The sequence below is a fragment of the Dreissena polymorpha genome, chromosome 5 (genome assembly GCF_020536995.1).
Source record: "Dreissena polymorpha isolate Duluth1 chromosome 5, UMN_Dpol_1.0, whole genome shotgun sequence".
Lineage (NCBI taxonomy): Eukaryota > Metazoa > Mollusca > Bivalvia > Myida > Dreissenidae > Dreissena > Dreissena polymorpha.
Window position 1 is genome coordinate 29,247,816 of NC_068359.1, and position 16,342 is coordinate 29,264,157.

The 16,342-nt window shown below is 39.5% G+C and overlaps 1 protein-coding gene across 3 annotated transcripts in view; it reads left to right on the top strand.

Moving 5' to 3' along the window:
- LOC127880662 (proton myo-inositol cotransporter-like) overlaps positions 1-16,342 on the top strand; it is a 35,652-nt gene that overhangs the window by 17,855 nt on the left and 1,455 nt on the right. For all 3 annotated transcript variants that reach the window (XM_052427990.1, XM_052427991.1, XM_052427992.1), the window contains 6 exons: positions 401-603; positions 3,687-3,798; positions 8,178-8,338; positions 12,683-12,818; positions 14,124-14,422; positions 16,032-16,184. In XM_052427990.1, the coding sequence (XP_052283950.1) occupies positions 401-603; positions 3,687-3,798; positions 8,178-8,338; positions 12,683-12,818; positions 14,124-14,422; positions 16,032-16,184 (1,064 nt within the window). The remainder of the gene's footprint in view (positions 1-400; positions 604-3,686; positions 3,799-8,177; positions 8,339-12,682; positions 12,819-14,123; positions 14,423-16,031; positions 16,185-16,342) is intronic.

Here is a 16,342-nt window from a genome sequence, read left to right on the forward strand (position 1 = left end):
TGGAAACTAAGACTTCACGGTTTCATTAGACATGACCGAAACGTTGAGCTATCCCCTTTTGATCTTTGTGGATGTCTAGAGCTGAAAAATAGCGTAATTAATCTCTCTTTCTAAATAGTTTGTGAAACTATTCGAGAGTCCTGTCCTACTGGCGCTATTTGTGTTTCACTGTGTTTATGTATATGTGTCTTGTTCTGAGAAAACTGGGTTTGATGCATGTGCGTAAAGTGTCGTCCCAGATTAGCCTGTGCAGTCCGACACTTTCCGCCTAAACTTGATTTTCGGTAAGGAGGGACTTCCTTGAAACTAAAAATACAATAAAAGCGGAAAGTGTCGTCTCTGATTAGCCTGTGCGGACTGCACAGTCCGAGTTTCATCAGAACACGACACATATATGCAGGTACATGCTGGGACTGGCGGGCATACCGAGCGTCATCCAGTTCTTCGGCTTCTTTGGGCTTCCGGAGAGCCCCCGTTGGCTCATGGAGAAGGGGCGAAGGGACGACGCCCGGAAGGCGCTTCAGCAGATCCGCAAGGTGCAGGGAGTGGAGAACGAGCTGCAGGAGATACAGGACGCCATCGACGAGCAGAAGAAACTGGAAAGTACGGCTTCGTTGCATGCATATTTAGAAACGATTTTATATATACAATGTACCGAATAGAGAGTGTACGGTAGTAGAATCGGGGATAACGTTATGAGAACTATAGCTGGTTATATCGGGGATGATGAAATACAAGCAATATAGAGAGTACGACTGAATATGTGGGATTATGTATTGCACGCAAAACATAAAACGATTGCTATATTTGCGGTGAATATATTGTAGCGCAAGGCCGTCATTCTGAGGCCGACAGCGAACGCTACGTTCGCGGCCTCACATTTCTCTCAATTATGACGATCTTTCCGAATGCATCAGAAACCAATTACCAAAATAATAACATCAAATAACTATCTTTTCTCAAGCTTCATTGTCGCCGATATATTACTAACTAAAAAATAATCGTGTCGTCTCAAATGTTTACAAGGCGACAAACAGGGAAGTCGTGAGGTTGTCCTCGGGTAAGCAGACCCCACCGTGGTCCCTCTGAAGCTTACCTGCCTCAGAGTCTTCCGCTCCGAGAGGGGGGGGGGGGATGGATTATTCACCAGCGGAAACCTGACCTGTCCGGTATCGTGACCACCAACCAAATTCACATGCTTCCGGGAACGGGGATTGAACCTTTGTCATTCGTATCGTTATTGTAATCGTATTCCTTAAACACTTATGTTATAAACACGGCTTATAGATCCTTACGAACAAAAATATCTACTTACTTGGTGAATTAAAAATAATATTTTGAGATTATTTACTTGGCAGATGGAGAACTTAGGCAGGCAATTATTATTCCACTGTGAAGAAACATGAATCATCAAATTCGACGCCGAAACCTTTCGTCACATTATAATGCACGCAATATCAATAAAACTTCAGGTGTATACATACGATATGAAAACTATGGCTGTATATGCGGGGATTATGTTGTGCATGCAAAATAATAAAAACCCGTGCTATGTGTACGGGAATAATTCTGTGCATGCAATATGTAACGTCAGCTGCATATCCTCAGATTATATGGTGCATGCAATATCAAAACTACGGCTGTATATGCTGGCATTATGTTATAATGCAATATGTAAACTACATCTGCATATGCTGCTTGTGTTGGGAATAATATCGTACATGCAATTTAAAAATTAGGCCTTGTATTACTTCTGTGAACTTGTCTTCTGTATTAGATCCTCATCGCTTGTGTAGAATAGCATTTAAAGTATCATCAACTTTTTGTATTGTAATATTTCATACCACGATGAGCGTTTATTATTTGGCTTCAATACATTATTTTGACACCGTCTAGATACTACATACATCTTCTTTAAATAGATAATATATCGTTTTTGGTGTACGTTTTATTCATGCAAGCGTCTGGATTAGTTGCGTTCATCAATTTGTTTACTCACAGCAATATAACTTTAATTCAGAGTACATTATTGAATATACGTGTTGTGTTTCACTAGATTATGCATCGCTTAACGATTTAAAAAAACAACTTGATATTTGTACTGCTTGCATTGCAAAAACATTGCATTAACACTGTCTCATTCATAGATCTTCGTATTGGTACAAATGACCACTGCAAAAGGCATGCCCGTGAAAGTGTGTCCATTATGAAATGATAATAATAATAATAGTTATAATTATAACAAGGGATGTCACCGAATATCCGAATATCCGAATATTCGGTCCCGGACCGAATATTCGGATACTATTTTCCGAATCGAATATTCGGAAGAAAAAAAATCAAAAAAATCGAGTAATTTCAAAGACTTTGTATTCGTGAAATTTGCTTCAAACATTGTAAAAAAAGTTGTTTCTCGTGTCATAATGTTTAGTCCAGTCCGGATAATTCGTCGCTATGGTGATGACAGTATACCGGTCATAAATCCCGCTAATTGCCTAACAAAGACAGTCACTTTGTGTCAAAATTATGATAGGTTCAAATCGCATCGGCAATCAAAACACCGACCTGCACTTGATCCAATGACTCGAATTACATTTAAAATTATCAAAGATTAAATGAGTAAAGGAAAAACCGACTTGGTGTAAAAAACAAATAAGACCGTATGGCAATTAAAACACCGACCCGTCTTGATCTAATAACTCGAATTACATTTAACATGATCAAAGATTAAATAAGTAAAGGAAGTGCCGACTTGGTGTGAAAAACAAAAAGATCGTATGGTTATAATCACGTTGTCAAATCAAAAAAGCTTTTAGAAAATAATTTACTCAACCTCTAACCGAGCAAGAGAATTCTGACGAACTTCAGAGATATTTGCTTGTGAAAATAGAGCCAAACGCTAAACCTCTTGACTGGTGGAAACGTGACGAGAGCGAATTTCCGAAAGTCGCGTCTGTCGCTATGAGTGTTCTATCTGTACCTGCAACTTCTGTGCCATCTGAGCGCATATTCTCAACCACTGGATTGCTCATCAATAAACTAAGAAATAGACTCGCCAGTGATCTGGTCGACGCAATCGTGTTTTTAAATAAGAATAATGTTCATGTGCCCAGTGACGCCGATCCGAGTGACTTTTAAATGTGGCAACGGTGTTTTGTTTGCATGTGTTCGCTATGTAAATAATACGTTAAAGTTCAGTTCAAATTATTTATAGATCTAACTGTTTTGTCATGTAATAATTTTGTCGTCATTTAAATATTATGTTTCTCGTTCTATTGTTGATGTACAATATTAAAGCACGTGTTTGCTATGTAAATACTACGTTTAAGTTCAGCTTAAATTATTTATAGATCTAACTGTTTTGTTATGTAATTGTTTTGTCGTCATGTAAATATTATGTTTCTCGTTCTATTGTTGATTTACAATATTAAAAGTTTAAAAACAGTTTTCGTCATTCAATTTTAACAATTAGCGACGGCAATGCTGTGTCAATATTTAGTCACTTCCGGGGAACTTCCGGTAAAAACGAAAGTAGAATTCATGGAGTAAAGGTACGGTAAACATAGTTGATTTTTTTCTAACAGATGTTGACCGAATATCCGAATATTTGTTCGGAGGGATGACCGAATACCAATATCGGTATTCGTTGCCATCCCTAATTATAACCGTTCCGCCTGGTGTTTCAGCGGGCAAGGGTGTGCTGATGCGTATGCTGGGAACTCAGCCTGTGAGGCGAGCCCTGGTGCTTGGATGTGGCATGCAACTCTTCCAACAGCTGTGCGGCATCAACACCGTCATGTACGTACAATAAATACCGTCACGTGCGTGCCGTAAATGCCGTCATGTGCGTACCATAAATACCTTCATATACGTACCATAATTACCTTTATATACGTGCCGTAAATACCTTCATATACGTGCCGTAAACACCTTCATGTACGTACCATAAACACCGTCATGTGCGTACCATAAATACCTTCATATACGTGCCGTAAACACCTTCATGTACGTACCATAAAAACCGTCATGTGCATACCATAAATACCTTCATGTAAGTCGAAAACATCTTCATGTAAGTACCATAAACACCGTCATATACGCACCATAAATACGGTCATATGCGTACTATAATACCTTCATGTACGTACCGTAAACACCTTCATGTACGTACAAATAACACCTTTATGTACGTGCCGAAAACACATTCATGTACGTGTCATAAACACCTTCATGTACGAACCATAAACACCTTCATGTACGTGCCGTAAACATTTTTATTTACGTACCATAAACACCTTCATGAACGTACCATAAACACCTTCATGTACGTACCCTAAACACCTTCATGTACGTACCATAAACACCTTCATGTACCATAAACACCTTCATGTACGTACCATAAACCCCTTCATGTACGTACCATAAACACCTTCATGTACGTACCATAAACACCTTCCATGTACGTACCATAAACTAGACCTTCATGTACGTATACCACACCTGTCGATGTACGTCAATAACTAGCTATATGTTCATATACATTGTCAACTATAAACACATCTCATCAATATACGTACCATGAAAAAAACAACCTTACGATAGTTACGTACCATAAACGTACCTTCATACGTACACACGAACATACTTAACTTTCATTACATATCACCTCTCATTAACCAGCACCTTCATGAACCGGTACTTACTCCACCTTCATGTACGTACCATAAACACCTTCATGTACGTACCATAAACACCTTCATGTACGTACCATAAACACCTTCATATACGTACTATAAACACCTTCATATACGTACCATAAACAACTTCATGTACGTACCAAACACCTTCATGTACGTACCATAAACACCTTCCGTACTATAAACACCTTCATTACCATACTTCATGTACGTACCATAAACACCTTCATGTACGTACCATAAACACCTTCATGTACGCACCATAAACACCTTCATGTACGTGCCGTAAACACCTTTATTTACGTACCATAAACACCTTCATGAACGTACCATAAACACCTTCATGTACGTACCATAAACACCTTCATGTATGTACCATAAACACCTTCGTGTACGTACAATAAACACCTTCATGTACGTATCATAAACACCTTCGTGTACGTACCATAAACACCTTCATGTACGTACCATAAACACCTTCATGTACGTACCATAAACACCTTCATGTACGTACCATAAACACCTTCATGTACGTACCATAAACACCTTCATGTACGTACCATAAACACCTTTATGAACGTACTATAAACACCTTCATGTACGTACCATAAACACCTTCATGTACGTACCATAAACACCTTCATGTACGTACCATAAACACCTTCATGTACGTACCATAAACACCTTCATGTACGTACCATAAACACCTTCATGTACGTACCATAAACACCTTCATGAACGTACTATAAAGCACCTTCATGTATGTACCATAAACACCTTCATGTACGTACCATAAACACCTTCATGAACGTACTATAAACACCTTCATGTACGTACCATAAACACCTTCATGTATGGGCATTAAAAAACAACAACCTCGCTGTAGCGCATCTCCATAAAAAGTAATTGAACTTTGAAACTGTATTTTCAAAAATTACCAGAACTAATTATTTGATATGTGTATTTTTGAAAAAAACAACAACAACAACATGTATTAAATCCGTTAAATATATATGGCGAGGTTGCGACGGCAACATATTTAAACATACCAATTTTACAAATTCCGATAATAATGCTACATTTATCAATTATATAAGTGTGTGAAATATCAATATTAAGAACAATTCATAGTTTCGTAAATCCAAATATTAAATGTGAATTGTAAGCATAGTAATTTACATTCTTAAACCTCCGTTTCCACGGTATCCTTTTTTGCTGAGACAAATACATATTTATTGAATGATCGAAACTTAACTTTTAACAGATGACAATCAATTTTCAAGCGCAGTCATTATACTCTTATGAATATATAAATACACATGGATGTTGCGGTAGCAACTGTTTATAATATAATATAGTAACTACGATGTCCTGGACTCCAGTATTGTACTTGTTATGGACATTGTTAAAGAGAAGTAACACGGCAAGTAACAAACAAAAAACTGCACACACGGTCAACAAAGATGGTGTGCAGTATATATAAGTTTAATGCTTACACTTAAACAACAAACTGCAGTAATGGTTAATTGAAAGAAAGTGTTCTTATCACAAAACTAACCAATATGTAAAAGGAACATTTGGATTAATTTTATTTACAAAGTTCATGTGTACATAAATGTTACAGAATGGTTGCTATACATGTAATAATAGAAAACAGCACAGACATGTTATATTCACTTAATATAAATATATGGTAAGCAGTATATACTGGTTTGATGAACACACGTCAACAACACACAGCCAGTAATGGTTATTTCAAAATAACGTTCTTAATAACCAAAACAAAATAATATTTCACAGAAACATTTGGATTGTTAGTCAATTACCAGAATACTGCTCAATTCAATATGAAACAAGAAATATCTTTAAAAAAAGATATACGGCGTTGATTGTGGTTGGAGTTTGTGAAAAGTAAAGAGTTCAATGAATGAGATCGAGGATAGCGAATGTCTTTTTCTGTGCAGTTCTTAGCTGCATCACACGCAGTACGGGATGTTACGCGGAGTTTTCGCGGCTTATTTTACATTATTACACATTGCTGGTCATAAACCTATAGATACAAAACAGAAAACCAAAAGAAGAATGGAAGTGAAATTAAAGCATATGAGTCAACCGGCCACACGCGAAGTATCCGTACATATTTTTAATATGTATACGCGCGTTCTTCGAACAAACCTGTTTTAGTGGTTTGTCGGGCATTGCTATTTGATTCGATTATTAACAGTATCGAGAATCATCGCGCTCATGCTTAATACATAAGTCAATATGGTGGAATAATTCTTGTTAAATTAATCAAAGATAATATTTATCATGGTATTGTTGAGAACACATTAAGAATCTATTATTGACATACCATTATTATATCGCTGACTATCTTCATTGAACATATTTCTGGTCTAAATAAAATTCCAGTTCACCTAGTTCACGCGATAGCGTCTATATTATATAAGGATTATTTTACTGGCCGCGAACTCAGGTTAGCACATAAGGTAGTCGTGAAGACGCAGCGATGACCTGTAAATAAACTCTGACATTCACACACACTGGCCGCGAACTAACCCTGATACCTCGCGGGTTCAAATGCAATGCATTAAAGTGAGGCCGCGCTTCCACTGCTCTTTATACTTTTACATGTTAACATGTTGACAGGAATATGGAAGTCAGTACTAAATATGAGAACATAGCCTGTAAGTACAAACGCTCTTGCGCTGGCAATCCTCTGAAAATAAAAGGTGCACGCACAAACTGTATGGTTGTCGAGAGTTGAGTGTAAAACTGTTCTATCTGTTAAGCCTTTTCATTAGAGATACAATTGTTTCATGCACTTTAACAGTGTTACAAAGACGCGGACATGTTTCCAATGTTCTGGTGGTATACTCAAATCAGCTCATGGAATAAATGAAGTGTATTCATTCGTGTCTAGCCGCGGGAAATTGTATTTGAATTTTATTGGACACTAACACAGGTCAGATAAGGTCAAAAGTGACGTTAAACAGCTACGCCGAAAAAATACCCATTGATGTTACTTTCCTCGCAGTCAGAAGAATCAACCGCCTCTTGTACTACAGCCGCATCATCAAGGTATTATCCCCAGTCCTTCGCACCTGGTTCCCTTGATAACGGGGTTTCCTGCCTTAGATACCACACAACTGTGCCACATGAGAACAAGTCCCTACAGTTCGTGACCCACATTTACAACGACAGTACCAACCAGTGATATGGTCACTGTGGTAACGTATCCAGATCAGATAAGAGTGGGAAGACACGTGTCTGCTCTGCAACCTGACTCTTATTAACCCCTCCATCTCTCGGTACAACTGAATATTGCAGTTCCTGCATGCGATTAATGTTTAGTACACATATGAGGAATGTCGAGTTGAAATTTCGGTTGTGTACGAGGCGTATGAACAATTTCATTTGAAATAACAATGTTCTAATTAAAAGGAATGATCAATAACTCTCTGTATTCGTATGTTTCAGTTACTACAGCGCGTCTATTCTGAAACTGGCCGGATTTCCAGTGGAGTTGGCCATATGGCTCGTGTGTGTGCCTAATGTCGTCAACTGCCTGTGTACCTTCATCGGTATCTGGTTGGTGGAGCGAAGCGGCCGCCGATGGCTCACAATAATGAGCATGATAGGTAATATGGCTCACAATAATGAGCATGATAGGTAATATGGCTCACAATCATGAACATGATAGGTAATATGGCTCACAATAATGAGCATGATATGTAATATTGCTCACAATAATGAGCATGATATGTAATATGGCTCACAATCATGAACATGATATGTAATATGGCTCACAATAATGAGCATGGTATGTAATATGGCTCACAATAATGAGCATGATAGGTAATATGGCGCACAATAATGAGCATGATAGGTAATATTGCTCACAATAATGAGCATGATATGTAAATATTGCTCACAATAATGAGCATGATATGTAATATGGCTCACAATAATGAGCATGATATGTAATATTGCTCACAATAATGAGCATGATATGTAATATTGCTCACAATAATGAGCATGATATGTAATATGGCGCACAATAATGAGCATGATATGTAATATTGCTCACAATAATGAGCATGATATGTAATATGGCTCACAATCATGAACATGATATGTAATATGGCTCACAATAATGAGCATGGTATGTAATATTGCTCACAATAATGAGCATGATAGGTAATATGGCGCACAATAATGAGCATGATAGGTAATATTGCTCACAATAATGAGCATGATAGGTAATATGGCTCACAATCATGAACATGATAGGTAATATGACTCACAATCATGAACATGATAGGTAATGCGGTCAGTATTGTCAGATGCGCAATTATTGCATCAATCGAATTGATGTATCGAATATTTGAAACGTAATGCAAGGATTTTTCTTGCTCATTGGACACATTCTATCCATTTATTGACACTTATGCAAATTATGTAATTTGTAACCTTTCTTGTTTAAGCTTTTATTGATGCTTTTAGATCAGACAACAGATAATTGAATTTTATTTGCTTGATTTTCATGAGGCTTACATTTATTTATAATTGCATCCATGTATACGACAAAGTAGCTTTGTATTTGTAATAACAATAGCTATACCACATTTGTTATACTGTGCGACTACTTGTCAATCAAAGTAAACACAGAAAACAAACCTTAAACAGAGAATAAACGTGTCCATATGAAAACAAAAGTCTTTTATTAAAGTGTTGATTCCTGTTTCGAACTTTAAACAAATATTTTAAGCTTTCGGCTACAGAATAGTGTACAAGTACCACCGGTTATAGGTAGGACTTAGCAAGGTCTGGTAAATTACCAGTTTATAAAACATAAAAAACTTATCTTTTTCTTTGTTACTTATTAATAATATAACACGTTCTCGTACGATTCATTGTTTAGGCAAAAGCGCTTACTCTGAAAATAATTATTCTGTGAATAAATGTACGGTATATTCTAGCAATACTTTAATTGACATATGGGAATGGGATACTCATCTTTGCACAAATAAGTACCTGCTGGTCCCGTTGGTACCCAACTGCCTATCTAGTACAGGCACAGCGTCAAAATACACGCTGATAAGTGTTTACATAACAAGTACATGTCAAGTTTCCAACTACACCCTGATCAGTTTTTGGCCTGGGGCGTAGTCCTAAGGCCATAGCAATTATACAAATTTCTGAGACAGTCAGAATTGGCTGGCTGCCCAAACCCACGAATGAATGAATTCCCAAAAGTCCGATTTACCACTTGGCGGTAATTCATGTGCAATCAAAGAAGTTCTTCGCAGATCTCAATAACCCGCCTTGTAAATACAGAACATCACTATATAACATGACAGTGTCATAAAACGTGTAAAAATATTATTGAAGCAAAATTGCTAAGCATTGGCTACGACATAGTTTTTATTATTGTTTTGCATATTCATGCGAGAATAAGTTCCTCACTTGACGGTCTAGGCCGAAAAGATACTAGTGTCTACGGAGACAGTAAGAAGATTTTTTTTTCTGATACATTTTTTGAAGACATTACATTTGGTATTTATAAACATATTGTAAGATACATGTATAGTTATTTTATTTTGCGTTAACGAGACATTCAAGAAAAAAGAAAATGAAAAAAAAACAACAACAAATATTCATGATTATTCTCGGAAATATATGAAGTTACCGGATATGATATTTCACTGCGCAGATCGAGCGCTCAAATCAAGCGCGAAAAGTTCTACATGAGACAACGTACGCAATCTGTACACCGATCTTTATCAGGGTAAAGGCCCAGTCTCACTATGATGCCGGCTCTACCGGGATGAACCAGGGCTCCATCGGGAGCGACCGGTATGAACCGGGGAAAACCGGAGCTCCACCGGGAAAGTATTAAAATGTTTAATACCTCCGGGATGAACCGGGATGAACCGGGAAGGACCGGCAACGACCGACGAGGCCCCGGGAACAACCGGGAAGGCACTGGGAACAACCGAAACGGCTCCGTAGCTCCTCCGGGGCCAATACAGACCCCGGCAGAGCTACGGCAACGCTCCGGTGAATGCCGTTAGAGTCCCGGTATAGCTACGGTATATAAGAAAACCGGCGCTCTTCCGGAACGCCACCGGCATTCACCGGGGCTCCGCCGGGGCATTACAGGCAACGACCGGGTTGAAACCGGGGCGTTGCCGTAGCTCTGCCGGGGTCTGATTCCGGTATAGACACGGTGAGTGCCGGCGGTGTTACGGTACGCTGCCGGCTTTCACCGGGGCTCAACCGGGGCACTACCGGCAACAAGCGGGGCTATGCCGGGACGCTGCCGCCTTTCACCGGGGCACTACCGGCGACAACCGGGACTCTGCCGGGGCTTCACCGGGATAAACCGTATCCAGTCCGGGTTGACCGGGCTGTTGACCGGCTTCAACCGGGGCGGCACCGGGAAATAGTGTGACTGCGTTAAAAAAAATTATGCGAATCATCCCGGTCCTCGCCGGTCGACCGGCGTTAGCAAACCGGGATGGACCGGGGCTCTACCGGCATAAGTGAGACTTGGGCTCAAGTGGATTTTCTTTTGTATACACATTACAAAGGAAGTATAAGTGTTTTCCTGATATGTTAATTATGTAATAGAAAGCTATTTTATGCTATCGAAAGTGATTTATTTGACGCCAACAATTACAGTTTTCTGCGGCCATGTTGTTGTTGTATATCTTCGCCGCCTATGTAGACGAACCTCTACCAGATCTGTAGAGTTGAACAAAAGGTTATCGTTCCCACAACCAGTATCGTGTTGTCCTCCACCGTCTATGTACACTGTAGTATATACACAACTATTGTCTTTTCTTACAGTCTCTGAGCCAATCTCCACGCAGAGTTGTCGTTCCTTGCTCTCACATACAACTCTGCGAAAGGCTCAGCACGCCATTTTGTCTATAAAATAGCTAAAACCGAACAAACGCATTCAATGTATATTTGATTGGATATTTAAGATCGCATGCATTAAATTAAGAAATATGACTTTTAAATTTACGATAAATCCGGCAAAAACTTGCGAGTTTTAATGCAACTCTTTGGAATTATTTTATTGCCCTTTTACGCAGATGGAATCATTCCACGCACTTTACAAATGTAAACAATTGAACATAATGTTTATTGAGTGACGTTAGGAATTGCTTCGACGTGTGTATGTATGTTGGTTTCTTAACATAAAAAAAACATATCAATTTTATAATAATGAATTAAGACTGATTAAGATATCATGGTATGAGATGGTTTTCTTTAATGCAGTGAATGCAATGTAACCGTCGTGCAAGAAATTGTTTAGTATACTGTAACCTCAATGATGAACGCTTGGTATGATCATGACATGAATGAGACGTTTTCATAACAATAGTCCGTTCTGAGCCCAACACAGAGGTGAATGCAATGTAACCGTCGTGCAAGAGATTGTCTCTGAGCTTCTGAACTCAACCGCTAGGGTCAATCCGTATACATTCGGACAAAGGGAGAAATTCGGACAAAACATCCTAAATGTTTTTTACGTCACACTAAACCTAGCCCCAGGCCTTCATGCCTACAGCGCTTTGATTACATTTCTATTACACGTACCGTGTCCGAATAAACGCTGATGATAGTTTACATGGCTAGTGGATTGTACCGTGTCCAAATATACGTTGATAATAGTTAACATGGCCAGTACATGTACAGTGTCCAAATACACGTTGATAATAGTTTACATGGCTAGTATATGTACAGTGTCCAATTACACGCTGATAAGTGTTTACATTGCTAGTACATTGACCATGTCCAAATACACGTTGATAATAGTTTACATAGCTATAGTACATCGTACCGTGTCCAAATACACATTGATACTAGTTTACAAGGCAAGTACATGTACCGTGTCCAAATACACCCTGATAAGTGGTTACATTTTAATTACTTGTACTATGTGTTTACATTACTGCTGTGGGTTGCAGGTGTGATGATCGGACTGGCGGTGCTCGCCATCGGTTTCCAGCTCTCCATTGTTTACACGCCAGACATCAAAGTGTTCGAGGCCGGAACTGACGGAAACCTGTTCTCCAACGCATCTAGCCAATGCTTCGCGTACAGGTTGGATACTGGCCACTCGAGTGATAACATTTTTTATCAGCTGTTAAGCAATGCGTGCGATTTCTGATACTTAAGAATTACATTGCGTAATCACCTCGTGGTGTAATGGCTTCTCATTAGAGAGACCTTTACTCGCTTTGGTCGCTTCTCATCTGACTGCCCGTCCTAACATAATGTGTATTTGCACTGATTGTGAACTATATTCACCTTGGTGGGCTTATGCACCGGGCTTAATGTGAACATTAACAATATTTTTCTACGGGATTTAAATATGTATCATGTAGAATTGTTTTATTTCCAACTTTAGATTGGAATTGGTGCAATATTTTAGCATGCATAGGCATCATCATTGGAGTATTTTCCTTATGTTTCTGAATTCAATGGACATTTCTTAGATTAGGCACCCAATTTTTCATCCACTCTTTACCGATTGAACACAGTTATGAAATCAATTTTTGCCAAATGGAACCGAAAAAAAAAGTTTATCGAGGGTTTGTTCAGAACGATGTCTTATAAATTACACGCAATTTCGATATTCTTCATCTTAGGTTTTTAACGACCCTTATCATTTTTATATATACCATTGAATAACTCAAAACCAGTGTCCTCTTTTCCTCTTCCTTTGTCATACTACTATAGATTCCATAAAAAAGTACCGATGTTTAAACCAGATTGGCTCAAAGCCCCATCTGAAGATGCAGAATCATGCTTCGGATACCCTAATTATTATACAGTACTGTACTTATCACACTTGTATAATCGTCGTTAGTGTCCGCACTCAGGTGAGCGCATTGAGCCATATTGGCTCGATTGTTAGTAGCACTATTTGAGGTTTGTAATAAGGGTTGGAAATATCTTTGCCATTGAAAGTTTTAACCTAATTGCTAATCAGGATCATTAAACTTTATACAAAAACTAACGTTTATTGTAAAAGTCGTGTACGGTTCATGCAATGCATGCACCGCTAGCGTGTATACTATTTATATCGTGCAAACTGTTCGGTTAGTGGGGTTCTTGTCCATCTGTTAACTTGATGCTTTTATATCTACCGTAATAATAGTGCGGGACAATTAAGGCGCACAAATCTATCTTTTGTGTACACGTGAGATAAACATATATACTTTAGTCTTAACTATTATTTTGGCATATGTGAAAAATGCATTTCTACCGCATTCATGTTTCAGTGAATGTGAGGCTTGATTATCTATCGTACTGGTATTTCAGTTAACGTAAGTAGTACACATCTGCCGTATTCGTTTTTTTCGTAAATGCGAGGCGTGGATATACTACGTATTCGTTTTACAGTAAATGCGAGGCGTGCATAAGTAACGAGTACTGCGGCTTCTGTTACGAAAAGGAGAGCCCCGCGTCCACTGGCAGCTGCCTCCCGGCATTCAAAGACCACCCGGAGCAGTACGCGTTTTTCTCCGAGAACACCACGGCTAATGGGGACGTGGAGTCACATTTCCGGTGCAACGCGACGAACGTGTGGGATCTTGAGCGCAGTAAGCGCACTTACTACTGGGCAGATAGCTACTGTCCCACTGACTACAGCTGGATGGCGATACTGGGGCTGGCGTTATTCGTCATGGGCTTCGCGCCAGGTGAGTGTGTGATGTCAGTGACACTGGGGGAAGGTCAAGCACTGTCTTACATTATTTATCTATAGTTATTGTGAATATCGTGTCCGAAACTTTTTTTAGCAAACTACCGTCACCGATTCCGGGGCATGTATGCGAGTAAAATTATCCGTATCATGCCTCATTTACGGATTTGGAACGCCCGTCAGAATCAAAATATAAAAATTTGAGTGTAATATTATTTTCAGTGTATAATTATGTTTTGGGACTGCAACACCGTCCAGTACGCATTTTTAATCGCTTAATCCCAATGGTTTATTGTTCATATGAATATATCAGACAGATTTCAACGAGTCATGTATATGTACCAATAAGGTCATCGAGATTTACGTTAAGCCCATTTTACAAATTAGTAACAATTGGTTGTTACCTGCAGGTTTCAGGCCCTTGCTAACGGTGGGTGACTAATGGCTACTACCGACTGGATTTTCTAACGGTAGTTAATAATGGTTGCTACCAACTGGCCCTTGCTAACGGTGGGTGACTAATGGCTAGTACCGACTGGACCTTTCTAACTGAACGTGACTAGCGGTTGCTGGAGACGAGCCCTTGCTAACTGTACGTGACTAGCGGTTGCAGGGGACTAGCCCTTGGTAACTGTACGTGACTAGCGGTTGCTGGGGACTAGCCCTTGCTAACTGTACGTGACTCGCGGTTGCTACCGACTGACCCTTGCTAACGTTAAATGACTTACGGTGGCTTCTGACTGGCCATTGCATACGGTAGGTGAAAAATTGTTGCAACCGACTGGCCCTTGCTAACGGTATGTGACTTATTGTTGCTACCGACTGGCCCTTGCAAACGGTAGGTGACTAACGGTTGCTATCAAATGGCCCTCGCTAACGGTAGGTTACAAATGGTTTCTAGTTTTCTACCAATTGACCCGTGCTAACGGTATGTTACATATGGTTGCTACAGACTGGCCCTTGCTAACGTAGGTGACTAACGGTTTAACCAACTTGCCCTTCCTAACGGTAGTATACTTATGGTTGCTACAAAATAGCCCTTGGTAACGGCATACTAGTAATAGTCGCTACCAACTGGCCCTTGCTAACGGTGGGTTAGTGATTGTTGCTACAAACTTGTCCTTGTTAACGGTGGGTTAGTGATTGTTGCTACAAACTTGTCCTTGCTAACGGTAGGTGACTTGAGGTTTCCACAGACTGGCCCTTGCTAACGGTAGGTTATTAATGGTAAGTACCATTTCACACTTTCTAAAGTTTTTTTTACTAACGGCTGTTACTGTTACGACTGGCCCTTTCTAGCGGTACCAAATGGCCGTTGCTTACGGTGGGTTAACTATTGGTTTCTACAGACATGCATCATGCCTATGCTAAAAATAGGGAAACAATAAGTTGCTACATGCAGGTTTTGGGGACAATCCTTGCGGTCGGGTCACTTTATTCGTTGCTTTGTGAGGGTATCTGGCCCATTCTGTCGGTGAGGAAACTCTATGAGTTTCTGCGTGCAGGACTTGAGTCCCATGCTAACGGAGGGGTATATCTATTGGGTGGTTTGTGCAAGTATCAAGCCTATGGAAGCGCTTTCGTAATTCTATGGTTGCAACGTTCAGGTCTCGGGCCCATGCCTTGGACGATCAACTCAGAGATCTACCCTCTGTGGGCGCGCAGTACGGGTACCTCCCTGGCTACAGCAACCAACTGGGTGTTCAACCTGATTGTCTCACTTACCTTCCTCTCGCTTCTCGAGTCTATTGGAAAGTACGGTAAGTCATTGGCGGAATTTGCGATATGTCATTCACTTTAGTTCTTGTTCAAAAAGGTATGCTGTCGCTTTTAATGCTCTTAAAGTTTGAGATGCACTTAAATTAATTTCGGAAAGAATGCTTTTTTGTTTCAGAAAATCAATTTAAATTAAAAGTGA